This window comes from Trachypithecus francoisi, unplaced genomic scaffold, assembly GCF_009764315.1.
Source record: "Trachypithecus francoisi isolate TF-2019V2 unplaced genomic scaffold, Tfra_2.0 Lachesis_group12, whole genome shotgun sequence".
NCBI classification, from domain to species: domain Eukaryota; kingdom Metazoa; phylum Chordata; class Mammalia; order Primates; family Cercopithecidae; genus Trachypithecus; species Trachypithecus francoisi.
In genome coordinates, this window is record NW_022681457.1 from 120,584,151 (window position 1) to 120,606,864 (window position 22,714).

Below are 22,714 nucleotides of genomic sequence, written 5' to 3' on the forward strand. Positions count from 1 at the left end.
GGTGGCATACACCTATAGTCCCAGCTACTCAGGAGGCTTAGGCAGGAGAATCACTTGAACCCGGGAGGCGGAGGCTGCAGTGAGCCGAGATACAGCCACCGCACTCCGGCCTGGGCAACAGAGTGAGACTCTGCCTCAAAAAAAAAAAAAAAAAAGGCCGAGTGCCGTGGCTCACGCCTATAATCCCAGCACTTTGGGAGACCGAGGCGGTGGATCACGAGGTCAGGAGATGGAGACCATCCTGGCTAACACGGTGAAACCCCGTATCTACTAAAAATACAAAAAAATGAGGCGGGTGTGGTGGCGGGCGCCTGCAGTCCCAGCTATTCGGGAGGCTGAGAAGGGAGAATGGCATGAACCCAGGAGGTGGAGCTTGCAGTGAGCCGAGATGGCGCCACTACACTCCAGCCTGGGCAACAGAGGGAGGTGCCATCTCAAAAAAAAAAAAAGAAAGAAAGAAAGAAGGAAAAATAGGGCCAGGTGCAGTGGTTGACGCTTGTAATCCCAGCACTTTAGGAGGCCAAGGTGGGTAGGTCACATAAAGTCAAGAGTTCAAGACTAGCCTGGTCAACATGGTGAAACCCTGTCTCTACAAAAAATACAAAAATTAGCCGGGTGTGGAGGGACCTGTCTTTAGTCCCAGCTACTTGGGAGGCTCAGACAGGAGAATCACTTGAGTCCAGGAGGTGGAGGCTGCAGTGAGCCAAGATCGTGCCACTGCACTCCAGCCTGGGCAACAGAGCAAGATGCTGTCTCAAAAATAAATAAAACTAGAATGATCAATGATCCAGCAATTCCACTTCCGGGTCTACACCCAGACTGAAGGCAGGGTCTCCAGAGGTCACCGTGCACCCGTGCTCACAGCAGCATCATTCACGACAGCTAAACTGTGGAAGTCACCCATGTGTCCACCGACAGAAATGGGTACACAAAATACATCCAGGCAACAGCCTGCGGTTCAGTCTTAAGAAGGAAGGAGACTGTGACACAGGCTGCTCATGGCTGCACCTTGAGGACATGGTGCTGAGTGAAATAAGCTGTCACAAAAGGACAGATCCTGTGTGACTCCACTCACAGGAGGACCCTAGAGTCACCAAACTCACAGAAACAGAAAGCGGTGGGTGGGTGCCGGGGCTGGGGGAGGCAGAATGGGGAGTGAGCGTTTCACAGGGACAGAGGCTGGGCCTGGGAAGGTAGGTGAACAGCAGGGTGAATTTGCTTTATAGTTTTAGCTGTTCTGATGTTGAGTGCATATGTATTATTGCTAGATCTTCCAGTTGATCTGACCCTTTTATCATTCTGTAACTACTTTTCTGTCTCTAGGAACAGTTTCTGAAAAAAAGTCTATTTTGTATGATACAAATGGAGCCACTCCTGTCTCCTTTTGGTCACCTGTGGCCTGGGACGCCTTTTTCCATCCCTTCACTGTCAGCCTATGTGTTCAACACTGCTGAATGGTACACATGATGGTAAACATTATGTCTATTTTGCCACAATAAAAACATGTAATATGCACAAGTTACAGAAAAAATTACTGATATAACAAAACAACCAACTGGCCAAAAAGCAAAGAAATAAAAATTAAATGATGAGATTTTTCACCTTTCAAATTAACAAAGACACTCTAAATGACAGAATCTCTTTTTTTTTTGAGACGAAGTCTCTCTCTGCCGCCCATCCTGGAGTGCAGTGGCGCGATCTCAGCTCACTGCAAGCTCCGCCTTCTGGGTTCAAGCAATTCTCCTGCCTCAGCCTCCCGAGTAGCTGGGATTACAGGCGCCGCCACCACGTCCAACTAATTTTTGCATTTTTAGTAGAGATGGGGTTTCACCGTGTTAGCCAGGATGGTCTCAATCTCCTGACCTCGTGATCCACCCGCCTTGGCCACCCAAAGTGCTGGGATTACAGGCGTGAGCCACCGCGCCCGGCCTGTTTTTGTTTTATGAGACAACATCTCGCTCTATCACCCAGGCTGTAGTAGAATGTCAAAATTTCAGCTCACTGCAACCTCCACCTTCCAGGTTCAAGTGATTCCCCAGCCTCAGCCTCCCAAGTAGTTGGGACTACAGGTGCGCAATACCACACCTGGCTAATTTTTGTATTTTTTAAAATAGAAACATGGTTTTACCATGTTGGCCAGGCTGGTCTTAAAATCCTGACCTCAGGTGATCCACCCACCTCAGCCTCCCAAAATGCTGGGATTACAGGCGTGAGCCACCGCACCCGGCCTAAAATGACAGAATCTTAAAAGTCGTCAGGAGGGGCCAGGCATGGTGGCTCACGCCTGTAATCCCAGCACTTTGGGAAGCCGAGGCGGGCGGATCACGAGGTCAGGAGATCCAGACCATCCTGGCGAACACGGTGAAACTCCGTCTCTACTAAAAATACAAAAAATTAGCCGGGCGTGGTGGCGGGAGCCTGTAGTTCCAGCTACTTGGGAGGCTGAGGCAGGAGAATGGCGTGAACCCGGGAGGCGGAGCTTGCAGTGAGCTGAGATCAGGCCACTGCACTCCACCCTGGGCGACAGACCGGAGGTAAGTCATCAGGAGGTAGGAAAATGGGCAGCTTCTTAACTCTGTGGGCATGGGCATGCAAACTGCACACCATTCAAAGAAAAGCTTGGGTAAAACAACTCCACCTTTTAGGGGAATCTCAGCGCCTACTAAGGAAATGATCAGAAACGTAGACAAAGATCTAAGCACAAACAGAATCATCCCAGCTGAGCTAACATACAAAAGCAATCTATAGAGATGTGTACTGCGTGTGCGTGTGTCAGTAAATAACACGGTACCCGGCACACAGTATGCCTCCCCCCTGACCTGCCACATCCACAAGAAACTCACCACACACCTAGCATCCCATGCAGCAGAGAATGCGTTTACAGCCAACAAGACCGACGACAGGGAGGGCTGGGACGCTTCGGAAGACAGCCAGGCCTGACCGACGCTCTCCAACCAAGCTGTTTCACTCCCAGGCCCACATGTGCACCACAGTACACCCAACAGCAAGCACTCTGCCCATTCGTCCCAAGGCACAAGAACAGGACGAACAAAGCTGCACGGTGACAGTGACACAGTGAGCCAGCCAGAGTGACAGGCACTCAGAAAGCACACGTGCAGACCAGCACCCTGACAGGGGCTTCTGCAACAGAGCACAATGGCCAGCCTGCAGAAAGAGCAGGCGGGGCAAGAGGACGATGGCCCCCCGCCGAGGAGCATGAGAGGGCAGGGCAGGGATGAAGCAGGCGGTAGGTGGAGAACACTGACATCTCGTGCAGCCAGCATGTGGTCACGAAGCTCGCGTGATGTGTTTGTGTTAACACACGCCCTGAAGCACCTCTTGCAATACCAAAACACGACCCATGCCCTAGACACTAAGTAAGGTCCAGACCCTCAATACCAACTAATACTCCAAAATACCACAGGGCTGGCCCAAAAAGGCACCAGGCACCCAAGGCACTGATATCCCAAAGGTGCCGAGCAGAGCAGGGCAGACGGGGAACCGCGTTCACATTCCCTCGTGATAAACCAAGAACTCTGCCCTCACCCACGTCTGCGTTTGTCTTTTATACCTTTCTGTGTTATGTGAATACTGTGCTGGTGGGCTTTTCACTTACTTCTTACAAGAATGTCACAGTAATATTCCTACAGAAAACACAGTCAGGCTGGGCACGGTGGCTCACACCTGTAATCCCAGCACTTTGGGAGGCCGAGACGGGTGGATCACTAGGTCAGGAGATTGAGACCATCCTGGCTAACACGGTGAAACCCGTCTCTACTAAAAATACAAAAAATTAGCCAGGCATGGTGGCAGTTGCCTGTAGTCCCAGCTACTTGGGGGGCTGAGGCACGAGAATGGCGTGAATCCGGGAGGCGGAGCTCGCAGTGAGCCGAGATAGTGCCACTGCACTCCAGCCTGGGGGACAGAGTGAGACTCCGTCTCAAAAAACAAAGAAAACAGTCACAGATATACTTGTCATGCCTCATTCAGGGAAAAAGGTAGACCTGAGTGCACGTATGGAAAAATCCAATTAAGAGAACCTTCAGTCCAGGAGCGGCGGCGCACAGCACTTTGGGAGGCTGAGGCAGGAGAATCGCTTGAGCCCAGGAGTTCCAGACCAATCTGGGCAACATACAGAGATCACATCTCTAAAATTACAAAAACATCAGCCAGGTATGGTGATGCCCACCTGTAGTCCTGGCTACTCAGGAAGCTGAGGCAGGAGAATCACTTGAGCCCAAGAGGTCAAAGCTGCAGTGAGCTGGGATCACACCACTGCACTCTTCAGCAGAGATGACAGAACAAGACCTTGTCTCCAAAAATGAGAAAAAAGAAAAATCTTTCCGTCAATGTGGCAGAGATTACAGTGAGGACAGGGACACCCACTCCCCGGCGGGGCCAGAAGGGGCCACGGTCGGCCGTATCCTGGCTTCCTGTGTTTCCAGCAACAGAGCTGTGGCACGTTCCTGCCTCTCCCCTGACATGTGAACCACAGGACACTGTACTTCTGCCCCAACCCGCCAAGAACAGAGAGAGAGAAGGGGTCAGCCTCTGCACTCTTCTCCACTGTCCTGGGCTTCTTCGGTGAGCACACACCATTCGCTTCTCTGATTACTCTCCTGACTAGACACGCACGGGAAGTGTTCACAGACATTACAGAGGCTCACCACTAGCGGCTGGGGGCCGTGCCAAGGGGCGCGCCACGTGAGGAAGGTCACCAACAGTCTCCAGGTGGGGAGGCTGGCCCTCCTCCAACCAGCTCCGCTCTCTCCTGGCCTGCTGCCTCCCAACAAGATGTTGCCTCTGCCAGGCTCAGGTCAGCCCTCGGACTGTCCCCACAGTCCGTCACAGCACCACACACGCACACACAGAGGCCCGCGTGGAAGACCCACCCATCATACGCAGTGTTGTCCCTGGGTCTCAAAAAGCACCAGGAGGACCCTTTGAGACAGGAGGGACCTGAACATGGGCTGGTGTCCAGAAATCCCCCTTAGCTTTATTAGACAAGTTAATGGGTCACAGTTAGCATTTGTTACAATGCCACATTCCTTAGATGTGGACACTGAAACACTTAAATGTGAAATGAGATGATGCCTGGGATTTGCTGTGAAAAAACTACAGTCCCGGCTGAGCGCGGCGGCTCACGCCTGTAATCCCAACACTTTGGGAGGCTGAGGCGGGCGGATCACGTGGTCAGGGTATCACGATCATCCTGGCCAACATGGTGAAACCCTGTCTCTACTGAAAATACAAAAAAATTAGCCGGGCGTGGTGGTGGGCGCCTGTAGTCCCAGCTACTTGGGAGGCCGAGGCAGGAGAATGGCGTGAACCCAGGAGATGGAGCTTGCAGTGAGCCGAGATCGCGCCACTGCACTCCAGCCTGGGCTACAGAGTAGAACGCCTTCTCAAAAACAAAACAAAATAAAACAAAATTACAGTCCCTCCCCCTCAAAACAGGAGAGGGAAGTTGGATGAAACAAAATGAGTGAGCCATGAATAACTGGTGAACGCGATACATGGGGTGCATTGAGCTAATCTCTCTACTTCAGTGAAAGCTGGAAATTTTCCACACAGGATGGCACTCTTAAGTCCACAGACATATTTAAGCCGCAAGTTTATAATGACAGTAAAAAGAGAAGCGTTCCCCGCTGGTCCCCGCAGGCAAGTGTGAGGGGACCCTGGGCCCTCCACGCCCTGAAGTGAAGGGATGGAGCCCACAGAGTCCCGCCTTCCGGGCCCACAGCATCCTGCGCTCCCTCTTCCATGTGTCTACGTTTAGGCAGAAAATGGCAGAGGCCAGGAATGCAGGGCGGCCACAGAGCTCCCACAAACCCCTCACCTGCAGCTCCTGCGTGCACCCGGCAGTTATCCACCAAAGTTCAACCAGGGTGCCCAGGACATCTCAGGGTCTGAGCACAGCCGAGGAGGCTTGGGGCCAATGCGGAGCCACCTACCTAGCAGTGCTGGAGGGGCTGTGGACGGCCCCCATGCTGGGTAGCACAGATTTTCCTAAGAGCTGTGGTTTCTCGCGCCTCTCACCGGACTCATGAATGACAGGACGCTGTGCTTCTCCCCTGCTACCCAGGGCAAAGTCCGTGTCTGCGCCACTACTCTCCTGGATCTAGAACTGTCCGCCGTCCGCCGAACGAGTAGAGAGAGCTGCATTTCTAAGAACCCCAGGTTTTCTTGTTAATGCTCTATGGTTCCTTCGGGCTAAAGAGAGCTCTGCTTCTTAAAATCCACTTGATTTCTTCTTCTGGGGGCCTTGATAGCCCCAGGAACCCCTGCTCAGCGGTTCCAGTCCCGCAGCCTTGCCCCCCACCAGCCACCACCCACGGCACCTCCTCAAGGGGGCCGGGCGACACTGTGGACACGGGCTTGCCGCCAGGTGCTTCTGGCAACTCAGAGTCCTAGACACAGTCCTGCCTGCAGCCAGACCAGCCTGGCCCACATTTCTTGAGGCTGCTCGGAGGCGCCTGCCCTTCCCACGTTCCTCCAGAACTAGGCCTCCCTCCTCCCTGACTTCTTTGCCTGTGGCTTCCTGCCAGTGCCCCTTCCCCAGGCCTGCAGCCATTTCACCCTCCCAGAGGCCTCCTGGGCCAAGGTCCCAGAAAGTGGAGCAGAACCCAGAGGACAGCAGCCCCTGTGGTGGGGGCTGCCCTGGGGGGTCCTGGCCACCTTCCTCAGCCCCTGGGGCCACACCTCACTGAGCAAACCAGAACAACGGACCCCACAGGCACTCCTGAGAGAAAACAGGTCCTTCTTTATCTACAGTCCATTAAACTACCACAGAAATCACAATTCAAATAACGATGTTTAGATGGGAAAATAAAAAGCCCATCTACACCAGAGGCATCGAGCTCAGTCAGGGAACTGAACAGGGGTGGGGACACCGAAGTTCCACCGACCCACAAAGGAGCCAGTTGAAGCAGCCGTGGGGAACTGAAGCAAACCTAAACCCAGTGCACGGAGCCAGCTGCACCGCTGCCCAGACACACCGCGACGCCCCGGAGGGCGGGATGAGCCGAGACACAGGCCTCACCCAGCTCCGGAGCTGTGAAAGCTGCTCTGAGAAGCCTCCCATTGGCCAGGAAAGACTTCAAAGTGAGGGGTTCTCCCCTCTCCCAAAGTGAACTGTGAACCCAAAGACCCACGCACAACCATCCACAGCCAGCCGCCAGCACCACCAGGGAGCCCGCCACCTGGACCAGGCCCTCGCCACCGCACACCCTGCGGGTCCCTGGCATGCAGGCTGTCCAGGTCGAAACCCTTCCTGACTCCATTCAGGTCCAGGATGTGTCCCCAGACACAGGTGCCGCCATCAGCTACACCCACATGGGAAGAGGGTTCGCCCGTTCCACCAACGGGAGCTCAAGACCACGCGAGAGGCAGGTCCCCACCCCAGCCAGTGACAAGGGAGACACGGAGCCCGGCTTGACTCAAAGAGCCACACAGAGGCAACCCAGGGGGTTTACCTTGTTTTCACAGTTTAACGAGCTTTATAAATTAAGACAAAACCCACTAGGGTCAGGCAAGCTGGGCGACACTCACTGCATCCAAGAATGTTAACAAAAATCACAGTTTTGATAGTTCTGCAAAAAAAAACTTAGCAAATTTACAACAAAACTGTCAAGTAATTAAGGCAAGGCACTTCACACATGAACTTAAACTGCTAATTAAAATCCCCTCGCTTAATTGACTACATTTGCATATCATTCAACTTGGGAGTATAATTTTTTTAATGGTTTGGGCAACAGGGTTGTAGCCAGGAAATGTGGAGGCAGCAGGTGAGGCAGAGCGAAGGCCCTGCCAACAGCACAACCGGGAGCACCAGGCAGGTGGCCAGGGACCGTGCCAGGCCGGGTCCCCACCTCCCTCCAGGTCCACACGGGTGTCCAGGGAGGAAGCAGCTGAGATCTCACAGATGTCACACCAGCTATGGAGGTCCTGGGTGTCCCTAACCCAGAAGGGGCAGGCTTCAGTGCAAGCACACAGAACACCCCCTCCCAGGTGGCCCAGCCCACTGACAGCCCAGGTCCTGTATGCAGCTCTCACTCGGGGAGTGCCAGTCCACAGGACACGGGCAGTGGCGCAGGTGGCCTCAGTGGACGTGCACACCTTTGGCACCACACATGCAGTGTCCACAGCTCCGCAGAGGGTGGCTCAGCAGCCCTGTCCAGTGTGCTCCTCCTCCTGCCTGGACCAGGAGTCAGAGTCCAGACCCCACACTCACCCTCACCAGGCAGGCGGGAGTCCCTGTCTCTGGGGCCCCAGGATTGTGCCACCTCTGCACAGGGAAGGTGTCAAAGCTGGGAGTGCCTGGTCCCCATCCTCAGGCGTCAGAGCCTGTCAGGGCCAGAGAGGCAGAGCACCCTGTGCCCAAAGGCCCAACCGGTGCCATGGCAGGCCTGTCCTGGGTACTGTGCAGGTCCACGCAGAGCCGCCAACCTTCCAGAGCAGCACAAGGAATAGCACGTCTAGGTCACAGAGGCCCAGCTTGGCCTAGTCATCTGGGAAACTATAAAAAAAGAGGGCCACGGGCAGCTGGAGCTGCCATCCACTGCCACGCGGAGGCTCCTCAGGCCACAGGAGCCTGAAGGGAGGCACGGGGACAAACTGCTTCCCAAGAAAGGCTCAGGTTCTCTGAGCATGAACAATGAAGCATAACTCCCCTCAGACAGACCTCCAGGGCCAGCTGTGAGGGTGAGCGAGGGAGTCAAGGATGCCCGCCCTGGCATTGCCTGGACCATGGGCAGCCATACCAGGCGGGGCCCTGGGGCTGCCACAGCCCAGTGCCTGACACAGAGAAGCCTTTGACAGCGCCAGGCGGGAGGGCACCAGGAGAGACACCCACCACGAGAGGGTGATCAGCCTATCGAGGCCCATTCGACTCTGTAAGTAACCCATCCTGGATAGGGTCAAATGGGCCAACCTCAGACCCCCCACAGAAGGTGCCAGCCTCCCGGGGCTCTCAGGGATGAGGCGTTTACGCATGTTCTGCAGGACGAGCTCAGCACCCAGCCAGACTGGCCTCCATGCTAAGGACAGACACGTTCCCTCAACAGGGCAAGAAGGACTCAACCTATCGGCCTTATTTCCAAGAAAAGAAAGCAAAAGCATTTCTATTTCTGGGCAAAGATGCATACTCCATAGTAAAAGCAAAAATGTTTCCACGTTACTTTCAGGACAGAGAGCCTACATCAGACTCTGCAACAATTGTGCACCCAATCGGCGTCCTCTCAGCAGCTGGACCAGCGGTTCCCAGCAGGCAGCACCCCAACCAGGGCAGGGTGAGGGCGGGTCTGCAGGCTGACAGCTGCTTCTTATTCTCACCACTTACAAATTTACTCCTGGGCAGAAGAACACAATGTAATTAGCAGACACCTGGCTCTCCTGGCAATATGGTTTCCCCTGTAGAAGAAAACTGACATCAAAGGAAACCACTGGCACAGCCACAGTCTTCAGGAACCACAGCAGCCAGGGAGCACCGCAGGGAGCACCTCAGCTGCTTCAGATACAGACAGGGCTTGGACAGAGAGACAGAGGCAGCGCCAGCACCACTGGACACCTGCTGGGTGCTCCCTGCCCTCCCACTGCCCCTCACCCGCTCCTGACGCACTTCCTGGTGAGGTCAGCCAGTCCCCAGGTGCCCCCATAATGGGACACGAGCTGTCGTGGAGTCACCGTCACCTCACGCAGCTCAGGGATCACGTCTGGTTGGGAAGGGCCACACAAGAGCCCAGTTAGTGTCTTGGGTCCTGGGGTGGAACCCTCAGGACAGAGACAGATCCTCTGATTTGGGTGACGGTGTCCCCTGCCACCCATGCCCACCTGAGGCCACCAGCCTGAGCTGCATTTCTGTGAAACGAGCAGCACCATGGGGCCTGCAGGAAGCCTAGAACAGGAGCTGTTTCTAAGTCAGCCACCGACATTCCAGCAGAAGCCACAGTCAGTCCAGGCAGGGCTGAGAGCTGGGAGGAGCGTCAGCGCTCAGCCTCACCAGCCAAGGGTAATATTCCAGCACCTTCTGAGCCCTCAACATGGAACCAAGGTAGAAGCGCCCCCAGGTCAGAAGACAGTGAATCAATTTCTTCCAAAGGTGGAACAATGGCTGGCGCAGTGGCTCACGCCTGTAATCCCAACACTTTGGGAAGCTGAGACGTGTGAATCATGAGGTCAGGAGACGGAGACCAACCTGGCCAACATGGTGAATCCCCATCTCTACTACAATACAAAAAATGAACCGGGTGTGGTGGTGCACGCCTGTAGTCCCAGCTACTCAGGGGGCTGAGTCAGGGGAATTGCTTGAACCCGGGAGGTGGAGCTTGCAGTAAGCCGAGATCGCGCCACTGCACTCCAGCCTGGGCGACAGAGCGAGATTCCGTCTCAAAAAAAAAACAAAGGTGAAACAGTGAGAGAAGAAACAGCATTCCCCTTCCAGCCAGAGAACGGAGCTGCCAATAAGCCCTGACCACCAATGCCTGCGAGGTCCACTGAGTCATTCAGTGCGTTACTGAATCTGGCCCCCAAACTGGGGACCCAGACGTGACTAGGCCCCCCCAACCCTAGCCCCTGAGGCCGGCAACACAACCACACACACGACAACCCCCATGGCCAGTGAGACAAGGCCCCCAGCAGAGGCAGCCCAGGAAGGCCTGACAAGGGCTGGGTGTGCTGGCCTAAGAGGCAGGCCTAGACGCCCCGATTCTGCAGCTGCAGGGGCACCAAGGCAGAGCACTCCTTCCATCTTTATGAGTCAAAAAAGTAAAATCGGAGAAGACATGAACACCAAGCAGCAAAGAGAATCTCGGCCGTTTCCCAGGCTCAAGCCAAAACGCCTCTCAAAGCTCCCTTCATCCGTTTCCCTCCAGGCAAGAGACAGGAGCAGTACTCAAAGGAACAAGCGCTTCAAGCGAAGGCCTACTAGGCGGCAGGCAGAACACGTGTTGAGGGCCACAGGCACCAGGCGCCACCACGCCACCTCCGGGCCATGGCCAACGCAGGTGCTGGGTCCATCTGGTCCTAGTCTGGATTTTACTATTGTCCCCACAACCTCATTTAAAATCCACACTCGAGTCCTGGTTCTTCATTTTCGTAAATAAGCAGGCTCATGTGGCGGCTTGTCCCCAGAGCTGGAGCCTCCCTGGGCCCCCCATCGAGGCCACCCCAGCAAGGCAGCCTGGAAAAATCTCAAGTACCACACAGCAACACCAACATGCAGGCTCTGGGAAGCGGGGTCCTTCTGGAACCCTCTCTCATATTCATAAAGCAGCAGCACCTATAGAGCTACCACTTACCGTGCTCCCCAACCCCCGGGGTGAGCCAGAGCTTCCCGAGGGTCACCCGGCATGACACCTGGTCTGCAGAGGGTAACCAGGCCTCAAGAGAACAGGTGGGACGGCGGGGGCGACCCCTCCACCCTGCAGGCCCCGGGGATGCCTTCCGTGGCAGAACCCACTCCAGGGGCCAGGCACGGTGGCTCATGCCTGTAATCCCAGCACTTTGGGAGGCCAAGGTGGGTAGATCACTTGAGGTCGGGAGTTCAAGACCAGCCTGGCCAACATGGTGAAACCCCATCTCTACTAAAAATACAAAATAATTAATTGAGCATGGTGGCACACATCTGTCATCCCAGCTACATGGGAGGCTGGGGCAGGAGAATCACTTAAACCCAGGAGACACAGGCTGCAGCGAGCCAAGATTGCACCACTGCACTCCAGCCTGGGAAACAGAGACAGACGGTCTCAAAAAAAAAAAAAAAGCCCACTCCAGACCACGAGGGTGACAGCCAGGGCAGGACAGGAAGGAGCCGCCCTACCGCCCGCTCTGGAGGCCAGGTGTAAAGGGCTGGTCCCCGGGCAGCCCCCCACTCCATGACACCCTAGCCTGGTGACCACCGCTCAGGAGGGGAAGAGCCCTTGAGAGTAAGGACGGGGCCTTCTTTTCCAGCTCTCCCAGATAGTGGGGAAATAATTCACCCTCTGTATTTTGACTCAAAACAAAGAAACTTTTTAAAAACATTTCAGTTGAAACTTGCATAATTCTTCCAGTGGAGAAATTCTCCCTCAACTTTCGCAATCCTTAGAAAGAGACACATTATTGCCACAGAGAGCCGGGCCGCCGGCGTGGACACCTCCTGCCAGACAGTCAGGGCCCAGGCCCCGGAACCACCGCCTTCTCTCTGGAGGCCCTGCCGGCAGCGAAGGCCTAACCTAAGCTGGGGCTGTGGCCCCACAACCCCGCGAGACTCCAGGGCGGGGTTCGGCTCACACTTACCCCAGACTTCCTCGCACCATATCCTGTCTGCCCTCACCCGGAGACTCAGACAGACAGACATTGCACAAATCAGCCACGGGGACGGCTGAGAAACAAGACACTGACAGAGAGAACCCCTCCTCCGTGACCCTGCTGTCCCAGAAGGTGAGGGACCCAGCCCAGCTCCCAGAGGGGTCCCAGACAGATGGATGACAGACTGTGCCGGGAAAATGACCACTAGGTTCTGTTCCCTGCAGAAGCCACCAGGGGCAGCCACCCATGCCCTCCCCAGTCCGTGCACAGCCAGCCGGGGTGGGTAGAGGTCAAGAACCACTCTCAAGCTGCTGTCCACCCGCCTTGAGAAGACCCAGCAGCCAGCCGTCTTTCCGGAACCCTCACCTGGAGGGCAGACCAGCCCAAACCTACGGATCCTGGCCTTCTGCACAGGGACCAGGGCCTGCCCAGGAGCCTGACCCCAGAGCATGGCCCAAGACCACATGGAACCCCACAAAAAGCTGGAGAAAAACACTCGCAGCAGACACTTTTTCCAAAGGAAGCCAGTGGACAAAGGGCCAGATGGCCCCCCAAGTGCTCCCCAGACCTGAGGGTGTCTGGGAAGGCATAGCCCGAAACCCACACACGGCCACTGCACTGAGTGAGGGGTGTCCCAGAGAGAAACTCCTGATGCCATCCCTTCCTGTGATCAGTTCAGCTTAAAACAGCAAAACACAGCTCCTCCCCAGAGGCCCGCCCGGCCCAGCAACCCCTTCCTGGCCTCCAGCAGCACAGTCATTCCCCAGAACAGACCTCGAGACTCAAAGCTCTCAAGCCGGACCACCTGGCTGGGCACCTGCCTCAGGAAACACTGCCTGGGGCCAGGGCCAGCCATGCAGTGACACGGGTCAAAAGCCCAGCATGAGGGATCAGAAAACCCCCGTCGCGGACCCTCCACTGCAGCACACAGAGCTTCCCAACCAAGCCACCCTCAGCCCGCAGCCCACTAAGACCCACACCAGCCCACAGAGAGCAAGGGCAAGCCGACCTGCAAGACTCCTGGGAATTCATGCATGTGCAGGACAGAGCAACAACACCCTAACACAACCCAAATTCTCCAGTCACCAGAATGCCCAGAACGCACGTGGCAGGTGAGCAACAGCTCTCACAAAGGCAGCCCACCACCCCAGGAACAGGACCCCCGGCCCCCTCGGAGCAGAACCCCCGGGCGGAACAGGACCCCCCCAGCCCTCTTGGAACAGGACCCTCAGAGCAGAATCCCTGCCCCAGAACAGGACCCCGGCCCCCTTGGAGCAGGACCCTGCCATGGCAAAAGGGAGGCACCACACCACACCACCCTGTTATCAGCCTGCAAGGAAAGCGCTTGGCTGCCCAGCAAGACGTTCTGTGGGACAAGGGGCCACGTCCCAGGCAGCAGGCCAAGCGGCAGCTCCAACTGCCACATTTTGTCTCCGTCTCTGACAGCTGTCTACACTGACAAAAAGATGTAGTCCAATGGAGTCCTACGGCTATCAGAGAACCTAAGAGGAAGGAGGCGAGCCGACCGGAAAGAAGAAAGAGCAGTGGGAGTGGGGAAGGCTCCAGTCTCTTGGCTAAGTGCTCCCAGCAGCACAATGACCCATCTGCGCCCCACCTGTACCACTCAAAACGTAAAGCCCAAGATCAATAAACAGTCCCCAGTTTACACCGAGACAGAGAGGTTAAGCAACTTGTTCAAGGTCACAAAGCCAGTGTGGGACCGAGTAGGGAGGTGAGACAAGGCCCCCTGTCAAGGATAGCAGCCCCAGGGCCCCTAAGAGGGGACTCGCCAAGCACCCACACAGCCCGCACAGTCTTCCAAGATACAGCAGCAGGAAGCTGGTTGGGCCCGACAGCCACTGGACAGGAGCGGAGGTTTCCTCTGCTACCCGGTGATATGAGGGGGCATCTGGAGGAAGACTGTCCGCCCCTCACACTGTCACTGCACTGCTGACAGGCCAGGGACTCCGGCACAGCTGCCTGCACGTGAGGCTTCCAAGGCAAAAGCTGCAGCCCCGCCTCCGACTTGGTTTGGGACACGGGAACACCACCGCCCTCTCCCACCTCCCATCACGGGTAGCAGAGTGACGCTGACCCAGCCCACTCAGGCAGGAGACCCGGCCCTGGCCTGGCCACAAACACCCGGAAGGCAATTCAGCTCCCTCCCGCTCCACAGAGCCCGAAGGCCTGCTGGGAGCAGCAGCCCTGCAAAGAGAGTTCCAGTACACTCTTTGTTCCTTCAGCCCTCATCTTCGGCAGATCAAAAATATTAAAATAAGCTACAAAGGAAGTGAAGAAATCAAAACATATCCTGAGAATAAGCTGTCAAGACATGGGTGGGAGGAGCCAATGGCAGCCAGCGAGGGGGGAGGCGGGGCCTCCCAGGCCACTCCTTCTAGGAGAAGTGGGGTCTGGGCACTGCGGGTCCACGCCCACCCTGAAACCACACTCCCTTCTCATGTGTTGCCCCCGTGCGCAGAGAGACACGCACATGGCTGTCCTAGGGAGACTTAAGGGGATCCTGCAGCCCAGAACTCCCAACCACACAATCATAGAGCCCAGGGGGCATGCACTGAGCGAGGGCAGACTCCCTGGCTGCCATCCCACGTCAAGAACACGGAGCAGGAGGCCACACGGGCAGGATGGGTGCCCCACCCCCAGGAGCATGAGGAGAGGAAACCCGCAGGAGCTGGTGAACACGCAGGGAGCCAGGCGGAGGCCACCACTGCCAGGGCCAGGCTGTGGCTGCCAGTCAGGCCTGGAGGACCCACTCACTCACACCGTAAACGTCGTCAGTATGGCTTGGGAATTTTAATCAGTAAATGAGATTTCAGAGCTGTGCTGGGGAGGACTTCAGAAGGGAAAGGCGACTTGGAGCCATCTGCTGAGATGACCAGAGGGGAAAGCCTGTCTCGCCCGTCTCTATGGCGGCCCAAGGACCCCGGCGCTCACAACCACCGGGAGGGAGAAGCCAGTGGCCTGGGCCCTGCTCTGTGTCAGCTGTGACGAAGACGTCCTGCTGACCACTCCAATGGCCCCCCAGCAAAGCCCAGGAAGACAGAAACACCGCAAGCACATACATGACCCACAGTCAGACAAAAACAAACGCAGACACACCCTGCTCAGCTGAGATCCTCTGCCGTCAGCTCTGGAGACCGTGATGAGCGTGTCCCAGCAGCTCAGGCCTTGGCCACAGGTGACCCACTATGCAGCCTACCCAAGCCCACCAACAATCCCAGCGACACGTGGCTTCCCCCAGCCATAGGCACTGACGAGGGTGCGGCCACCCCAAAAAGAAAGGCCCCAGCCCACAGGGAGCGCCATCGGACCCACCCCAGCCAACTCCCCGTGTGACACGAAGGGCCCCAGCCTGCTAGGTCTGTCTGCAGCTCTGCCACGAGCATCCTTCCCCAGTCCACAGGTCTGCAGGCAGCTGCCACCTGAGCCCTGGCCTGGCAGGGTCAGAAGCGCCCCTGCACACACACAGGCACACGCACACACACACAGGCACACGCACATGCACCCTCCGCAGCCCCCTCCGCGCAGAAGCGACAGTCCCTCGCTTCCATCCACAGCCCCTCCTCCCCACGATCTGACACTCTGCTGGAGGGGCGCCCAGAGAAAACCGGGCTGGAGCATCTATTCACAGATTTAGAAAAAAAAAGTTTGATGCAATAGCTGAATTAATTAGGCCTCCCAAGAATAGCTGAGCCAATGCAGCATTCTGTGTGTGCAATTTAATAAGCCTGGATATTTAAAAGAAAAGTTACAAATACTTGGGGAGGTATGCAACGGAAAGTTCCTGAGGACCCCACTGAGTAATTTCGGCGCCTCGTGGCTTGGGAGCTGCCCATGCCGGAGCCCGTAGATCCTCCAACTGGCAAACTACAAAGCCGGGCCAGCGGCCTCCCTCCCCCTGCGCACCCCTCTGCGTTTCAGAAGGAGAGAAGGAAATGGGTGAGTCCAAAACAAATCCCAAGCCGCCAGTAACCCCAGCATGTGGGCCCAGGGGCCTGCTGACCAGGCCCTCAGCCGGGTGCCAAGTGGCCCTCACCCCACACGGGGGACTCTGGGATTTGGTCCCTGGCAGGCCCAGGGAGACCAACCAGCACAGTGCTGGAGCCGCTGAGTCTCAGGCCCCTGTCACTCCAGCCTGAACACCTGGCTTCATTTTGTGTCTCTGTCCCAAAACTTCAAGGCAACAAACAGGCAGCGGGAGCCAGTACCAAAACCAGCCCTCGTCTGGCCCAAGCTCTGTCTCCTCGGGCCCAAGGGCAGGCAGCCCTCTGTCTTCGAGGCTGGGTGCCTTCGAAGTGAGGGCAGCCACCTCCACCCCAACCCCAAGGAAGACCTGGGCCTGAGGCATCCGGCCGGGGCCCAACTGGAGCTAACTTCCCTGACCTCGGGGCAGGCCGCTTTCCCGAGAGCATAGGAGGCTTGTGCCTTCCTATCCTATCTGGGCAAAGGCTATGGGCCTGTGGGCCTTCCCCACACACCAGGCCTAGCCCCCACCCCACCGCCACAGCCCCTACTCCAGGCTCCTCCTGGGGGAAAGGGCAGGAGGGCCTTCCTACTAAACCCTCTGGCCCTGCCAAGGGGAACACTCAATTTCCCTAAAACAAAGCAAAGACTTGAAACATGCGGCACGGCAGAAACACAGGCCCCAGCCTTTGGAGACCAGAGCCTGTGGCCCAGAAGGGTCCCCCACCCCAAGCACATCCTCCCCTGCTCCCAGGCCTGGGGCCACTCACCCGGGGCACCCGCCGCTTGTACTTGTTGCCATAGTCGAACTTCTCCTTCACGTCGTCCAGGCAGCGACCGAGGCGCGCCTGCTCCTCCTTGCCCGTGTAGTCCTGGCTCAGCAGGATGTAGGCCCGCCAGTTGGCCGAGTCGAAGCCCCAGTGGCAGGTCCGGTTCTCCAGGGCCTTGTGCGAGTGCACCACGAACTTGTGCGGCGGGTACATGAGGCGGCAGTCCAGGCACTGGATGCAGGCGGCGCTCGGGCTGCTGTAGAGCTCCGGCACCAGCAGCCCCTTACACTTGCCGAAGCACTCGTGGTACACGCGGACGCTGCGCTCGCTGAGCTCCAGGCCCAGCGCCAGGCTGGCGGCCAGCTCCTTCTTGCAGGGCGGCGGGTAGGCGCCGCCGTAGAGCAGCGCGTTGCACAGGCGCTCGGCGTCCGTCTTGGTGATGAGCCCGCACGAGGGCGCCGAGAAGGGCAGGATGCCCATGACTTTGAGGATCTCCAGCTGGTCGGCCGTGCAGCGCGAGCAGTAGATGTGGAGCTCGTCGCACACCGAGTTGATCTGCTGCAGCGAGAAGTCGCGCAGCACCGAGTTGAGGATCTGCGGCAGACACAGACGCTTCTCGCCTCCCACCACGAAGCACGAGATGGTCTCGCCTTCTAGCACGGTCTCGCAGCGCTCGGTGGAGCGATCGGACGGCATGAAGAAGGGACCGGGCAGCACGGGCGGCGGCGGCTGGATGGCGGGCAGGTGCAGCACGGGCGGCGGCTCGGTGGCTGCGGGCACCGGCGCCGGCACCGCGGCCGCGCCCGCCTCCTTGGCGCTCTCCTTCTTGTAGGCCTCCTGCGCCCAGCGCGCCGAGAAGGCGGCCGGGCCGCCCAGAGAGCTCATAGAGCTCAGGTGGAACTGCTCCAGCGTCTTCTGCAACCCCGGGTGCGGCTGGAAGCAGCCACGGCCGCCTGCCGCCGCCTCCATGGTGCGCTCCGGCTCCCCCGGCCGCTCCCGCTCCCGCGCGCCCGGGCCCCCCCGGCCCCCGCCGCCGCCCCGCGCGCCCCGGCGGCGCCCGCGGCCCCGACCCCGGCCGCCCCCCGCCGCCGGCTCACGGCCGATCACGGCCGCGGCCTCGCCCGGGGGCGCGAAGGGGAAGGCGGGCGGGGCGAAGGGGTCCCGCCGCTGGAGCCCGCCGCCGCCCGGGCCCGGCGCCACATCCACGCGCCCCGCGCCGCGCCCGCCGCCGCCCGGGCCCCCCGCGCGTCCCCCGCGCGCCCCCCGGGCTCTAGGCGCGGGGCATGCCCCGGCGCGCGCCGCCAACGCCAACGCCAACGCTCGCGGGCCCGGGGCTCGCGGGGGGCGCGCGGGCAGGTGCCGGCGCCGCGAGGCGCGAATCGCCGCGGCGGCCGAGGCCGAGGGGCCCGGGAGGAGCGGGGGCGCGGGCGCGGGGCCCGCCGGGCCGTCCTCGCGCGGCGCGCCGCCGCCGCCCCGCTCCTCCCACCGCGCGGCGCCCGCCCGGCTCGTCCCGGCGGCGCTGGCCGGCCGCGTCGCGCCCGCCGCCGGCCCCCGGCCCGCCCGCCCGCCGGCTCCGCGGCCCGCCCGCCCGCCTTCTGGGGCGGCGGAGGCGCCTCTCGCCCGCGGCCCTCAGAGCGCGGCGGCGGCGCGGGGCTCGGGGCACTCAGCGCACATCCTCCCGGCGGCTCGCTCCGGCTCGGACTGAGCGCCCGGCGCTGAGCTCACGCCGCCGCCGCGCCGCCCCGCCCCGCGCCGCCTGCTCCGCCCCGCGTCGGCCCCGCCCCCCGCGCTGTTTGTTGCCGTGCGTCCGCCTCAGCCCTAGCGCTGGCCAAGAATGTGACCCGCTCCCCAGTCGGGCTCTTCCAGGAACGCGCGCTCCCCGCCCGGACTCGGCCGCGCTCGGCTCCGCTCGCCCAGGACTCGGCCACGCTCGGACCCGCCCTGCCACGACTCGGCTCCTCTCGGCCAGGACTCGGCTCCGCTCGGCCATGCTCGACTCCGCTCGGCCCCGCTCGGCCCCACCCGTCGAAGGCCGCTCGGCGCGGGCGGAGGCGGAGGCGGCGGTGGCGCCCGGGGCCCCCCTTCCGGCCGAGGCCGCTTCCTGCGCGGCTGGGAAGGCGCCTGTCTCGCCGCCGCCGGGGCCCAGAAACCCACAGGCCCCCGCCACGACCGCAAATCAGCTGAGGGAGGCCGGGGGGCCACGCCACGCAGCCGGGGTTCTCCCAGGGTGGGACACCACACAGCGGGAGGCCCCGGACGCCTCTGGGGTCCCACACACTACCGGGACGCCACACGGTGACCGGGGGTACCGCACACGAGGGGGACAGCGGCCACGCCCAGGGACCCCGCGCCGAGACAGGCACCGCGCCGCGTGACCCTGGCGGCGCAGCCCAGCGGCCCCCGCTGCCCGGTGGCCCGGTGGCCGAGTGTCCGCGGCTCCCACCCGCGCCAGCCCCGCCCCGCCCGCCGGCCCCGGGCGGACTGTCCCTGATGCGCGGGCCGGGGGTTTCGGTCCTGAGAGGGGCGGCGTCGGGTGCCCGCGACGCGGCCGGTTTGCCAGCCATCCCGGCCAGGTGGCTTATCAGAATTTCGGTCCCGCGGGACCCGGCGGGCCGGCCGGCGAGACCCCTGCCCTCCGCCCCAGGGTCCCGGAGTGCTGAGACGGCTTTCGGGGCCAGGTCGGCCCTCCACGCCTGGCCACGCAGTGGGAGGGACCCAAGCCCTGGCAGGGCGGGAAGCGGGAAGCCCGGGGCCCCGAAGTTGGACAGTCGGCCAGGTGATCTCCAGGGGAGGCAGCGTCCAGCGAGGCCTGCGGGCTCGGGGACGCAGTGGTCCCGGGGGTGAGGGCTCGGACTGTGCTCGCCTGAGGCGGAGAGACATTCCCCACGGGCCGGGGGTGCCCAAGCTGGCCTGGGTACTGCAACGTGAGTGACTTCCAGCTGGGACCTCCTGCCCCTCACTTCCCCAGTGGAGGCTGGAACCAGCCTCAAACCAGCACACCTGGGCGCAGTTCCTACCCTGGGGGAGCCGGCCCAGCGCCCCTGTGCAGGTATTGGCCGGACCTGCGGCAGGGCAGGTGTCTGGAGAGGGAGCCGGGACCTACCAGCCGGGACTCTCCAGGTGTCTGGAGAGGGAGCCGGGACCTACCTACCAGGGCAGCTCCATACTCCCTCTCTCCACTGCCTTGGGGTTTGTCTCCTTGTCATCACACTCCACGCTGTCCCCCGACTCCTCCCATTGACTCTGTTGGCCCCCACAATTGGAGGCCAGGCTTCTCTGTGCGTTCACACATCAGAAAGCTGGGTAAGAAGATCATTTCCTTAAAAGGGATATTTAACCCGGCAGGGTGGCTCAGACCTGTAATCCCACCACTTTGGGAGGATGAGGCAGGCTCATTGCTTGAGCCCAGGGGTTTAAGACTAACCTGGGAAATATAGTGAGACCCCATCTACCAAAAAAATATTTTTTTTAAATTAGCCGGGCATGGTGGCCTGCACCTGTGGTCTCAGCTACTTGAGAAGCTGAGGTGGGAAGATTGCTTGAGCCCAGAGGGTTGGGGCTGCAGGGAGCCGTGCTTGAGCCACTGCACTCCCTCCTGGGTGACAGGGACACACCCTTTTTTTGAGACAGACCCTGTCTCAAAAAAAAAAAAAAGGCCAGGCACTGTGGCTTACCCGTGTAATCCCAGTACTTTGGGAGGCCGAGGCAGGCAGATCAGGAGGTCAGGAGATTGAGACCATCCTGGCTAACACGGTGAAACCCCCTCCCTACTAAAAATACAAAAAATTAGCAGGGCGTGGTAGCCACGCCTGTAGTCCCAGCTACTTGGGAGGCTGAGGCAGGAGAATGGCCTAAGCCCGGGAGGCGGAGCTTGCAGTGAGCTGAGATCCGGCCACTGCACTCCAGCCTGGGCGACAGAGTAAGACTCCGTCTCAAAAAAAAAAAAACAACAGGCCGGGCGCGTTGGCTCAAGCCTGTAATCCCAGCACTTTGGGAGGCCGAGACGGGCGGATCACGAGGTCAGGAGATCAAGACCATCCTGGCTAACACGGTGAAACCCCGTCTCTACTAAAAATACAAAAAACTAGCCGGGCGAGGTGGCGGGCACCTGTAGTCCCAGCTACTCCGGAGGCTGAGGCAGGAGAATGATGCGAACCCGGGAGGCGGAGCTTGCAGTGAGCTGAGATCCGGCCACTGCACTCCAGCCCGGGCGACAGAGCGAGACTCCGTCTCAGAAAAAAAAAAAAAAATGGGGGCCCAGTGTGCAATGGCTGCAAACAGCAGCTTCCCTGGTAGTGATGCAGCCTGTTTGTTGTATGGGTTGCTCTAAGGGACCTTGGAGACAGTCCTTTCAGATGGATGTTCATGTTTCTGACCTTGCACTACCCCAGTGTAGGCTCCAAACAGGCATGCGAGGTGCCATTGGAAAGCCCCAGGGCACTGTGGCCAGCGTTCACATTGACCAAGTTATGTCCATCCCCACCAAGCTGCAGAACAAGGAGCATGTGATGGAGGCCCTGTGCAGGGCCAAGTTCAAGCTCCCCAGCCGCCAGAAGATCCACATCTCAAAGAAGTGGGGCTTCACCAAGTTCAATGCCAATGAATTTGAAGACATGGTGGCTGAGAAGCGGCTTATCCCAGATGGGTCAAGTACGTTCCCAATCGTGGCGCTCTGGACAAGTGGCAGGCCCTGCACTCATGAGGGCTTCCACTGTGCTGCCCACTCTTAATACTCACCAATAAATTCTACTTCCTGTCCACCTAAAAAAAAAAAAAATGCCTTCACTTCAATTACCCCTCTTTCTTACGTACTTTGTCTGTTATTTTAGTTTTATCCTGATTCCCTCAATAAACATTATTAGTATATTAAAAAAAAAAAAAACCCACTCTGTCTGTCAGGCGCGGTGGCTCCCACCTGTAATCACAACACTTTGGGAGGCCGAGGCGGGCGGATCACGAGGTCAGCAGATGGGGACCATCCTGGCTAACACGGTGAAACCCCGTCTCTACTAAAAATACAACAGATTAGCCGGGCGTGGTGGCTGGCGCCTGTAGTCCCAGCTACTCAGGAGGCTGAGGCAGGAGAATGGTGTGAACCTGGTAGGCAGAGCTTGCAGTGAGCCGAGATGGCACCACTGCACTCCAGCCTGAGCAACAGAGCGAGACTCCGTCTAAAAAAAAAAAGTATTTAGGCCAGATGCAGTGGCTCACGCCTGTAATACCAGCACTTTGGGAGGCCGAGAGGGGGGGATTATTTGAGATCAGGAGTTGGAGACCAGCCTGGCCAACGTGGTGAAACCCCCTCTCTACTAAATATACAAAAAATAGCCAGGCGTTGTGGTGCACGCCTGTAATCCCAGCTACTCGGGAGGCTGAGGCATGAGAATAGCTTGAACTCCGTAGGCGGAGCTTGCAGTGAGCCGAGATGGCACCACCGCACTCCAGCCTGGTCGAAGGAGTGAGACTCTGTTTCAAAAAAAAAAAAATAGAAAAGGGACTTCTTTTCCTGGAGATGGTTTCGTTGGCCCACATTTTGGACAAAAAAAAAAAAAAAACAGCTAGTGTTGCACTTGACGTTGTCACTTCCTTCCATGTAGATTTGAATTCCATACAAATTGTAACTCAAAGAAGGTGGTTGCAACCAGGCCTGCTGGGAAGTGTCTCCAATCAAGCAG

General features: G+C 58.8%; 1 protein-coding gene and 2 pseudogenes across 3 annotated transcripts in view; 2 read left to right on the forward strand and 1 right to left on the reverse strand.

Moving 5' to 3' along the window:
- The window catches only part of SKI (SKI proto-oncogene), an 82,601-nt gene extending 64,350 nt beyond the window's left edge, over positions 1-18,251 (reverse strand). Inside the window, exon 1 of one of the 2 annotated variants that reach the window (XM_033228669.1) lies at positions 17,040-18,251. In XM_033228669.1, the coding sequence (XP_033084560.1) occupies positions 17,040-18,008 (969 nt within the window). In that variant the 5' untranslated portion in view covers positions 18,009-18,251. The remainder of the gene's footprint in view (positions 1-17,039) is intronic. The other variant, XM_033228670.1, reaches the window with a different exon arrangement.
- Positions 18,252-21,233: 2,982 nt separating this feature from the next.
- LOC117094044 lies at positions 21,234-21,387 on the forward strand (annotated as a pseudogene).
- LOC117093966 lies at positions 21,295-21,921 on the forward strand (annotated as a pseudogene). Its single transcript, XR_004441312.1, has one exon. The product of XR_004441312.1 is annotated as a 60S ribosomal protein L10-like (transcript).
- Positions 21,922-22,714: the final 793 nt, after the last annotated feature.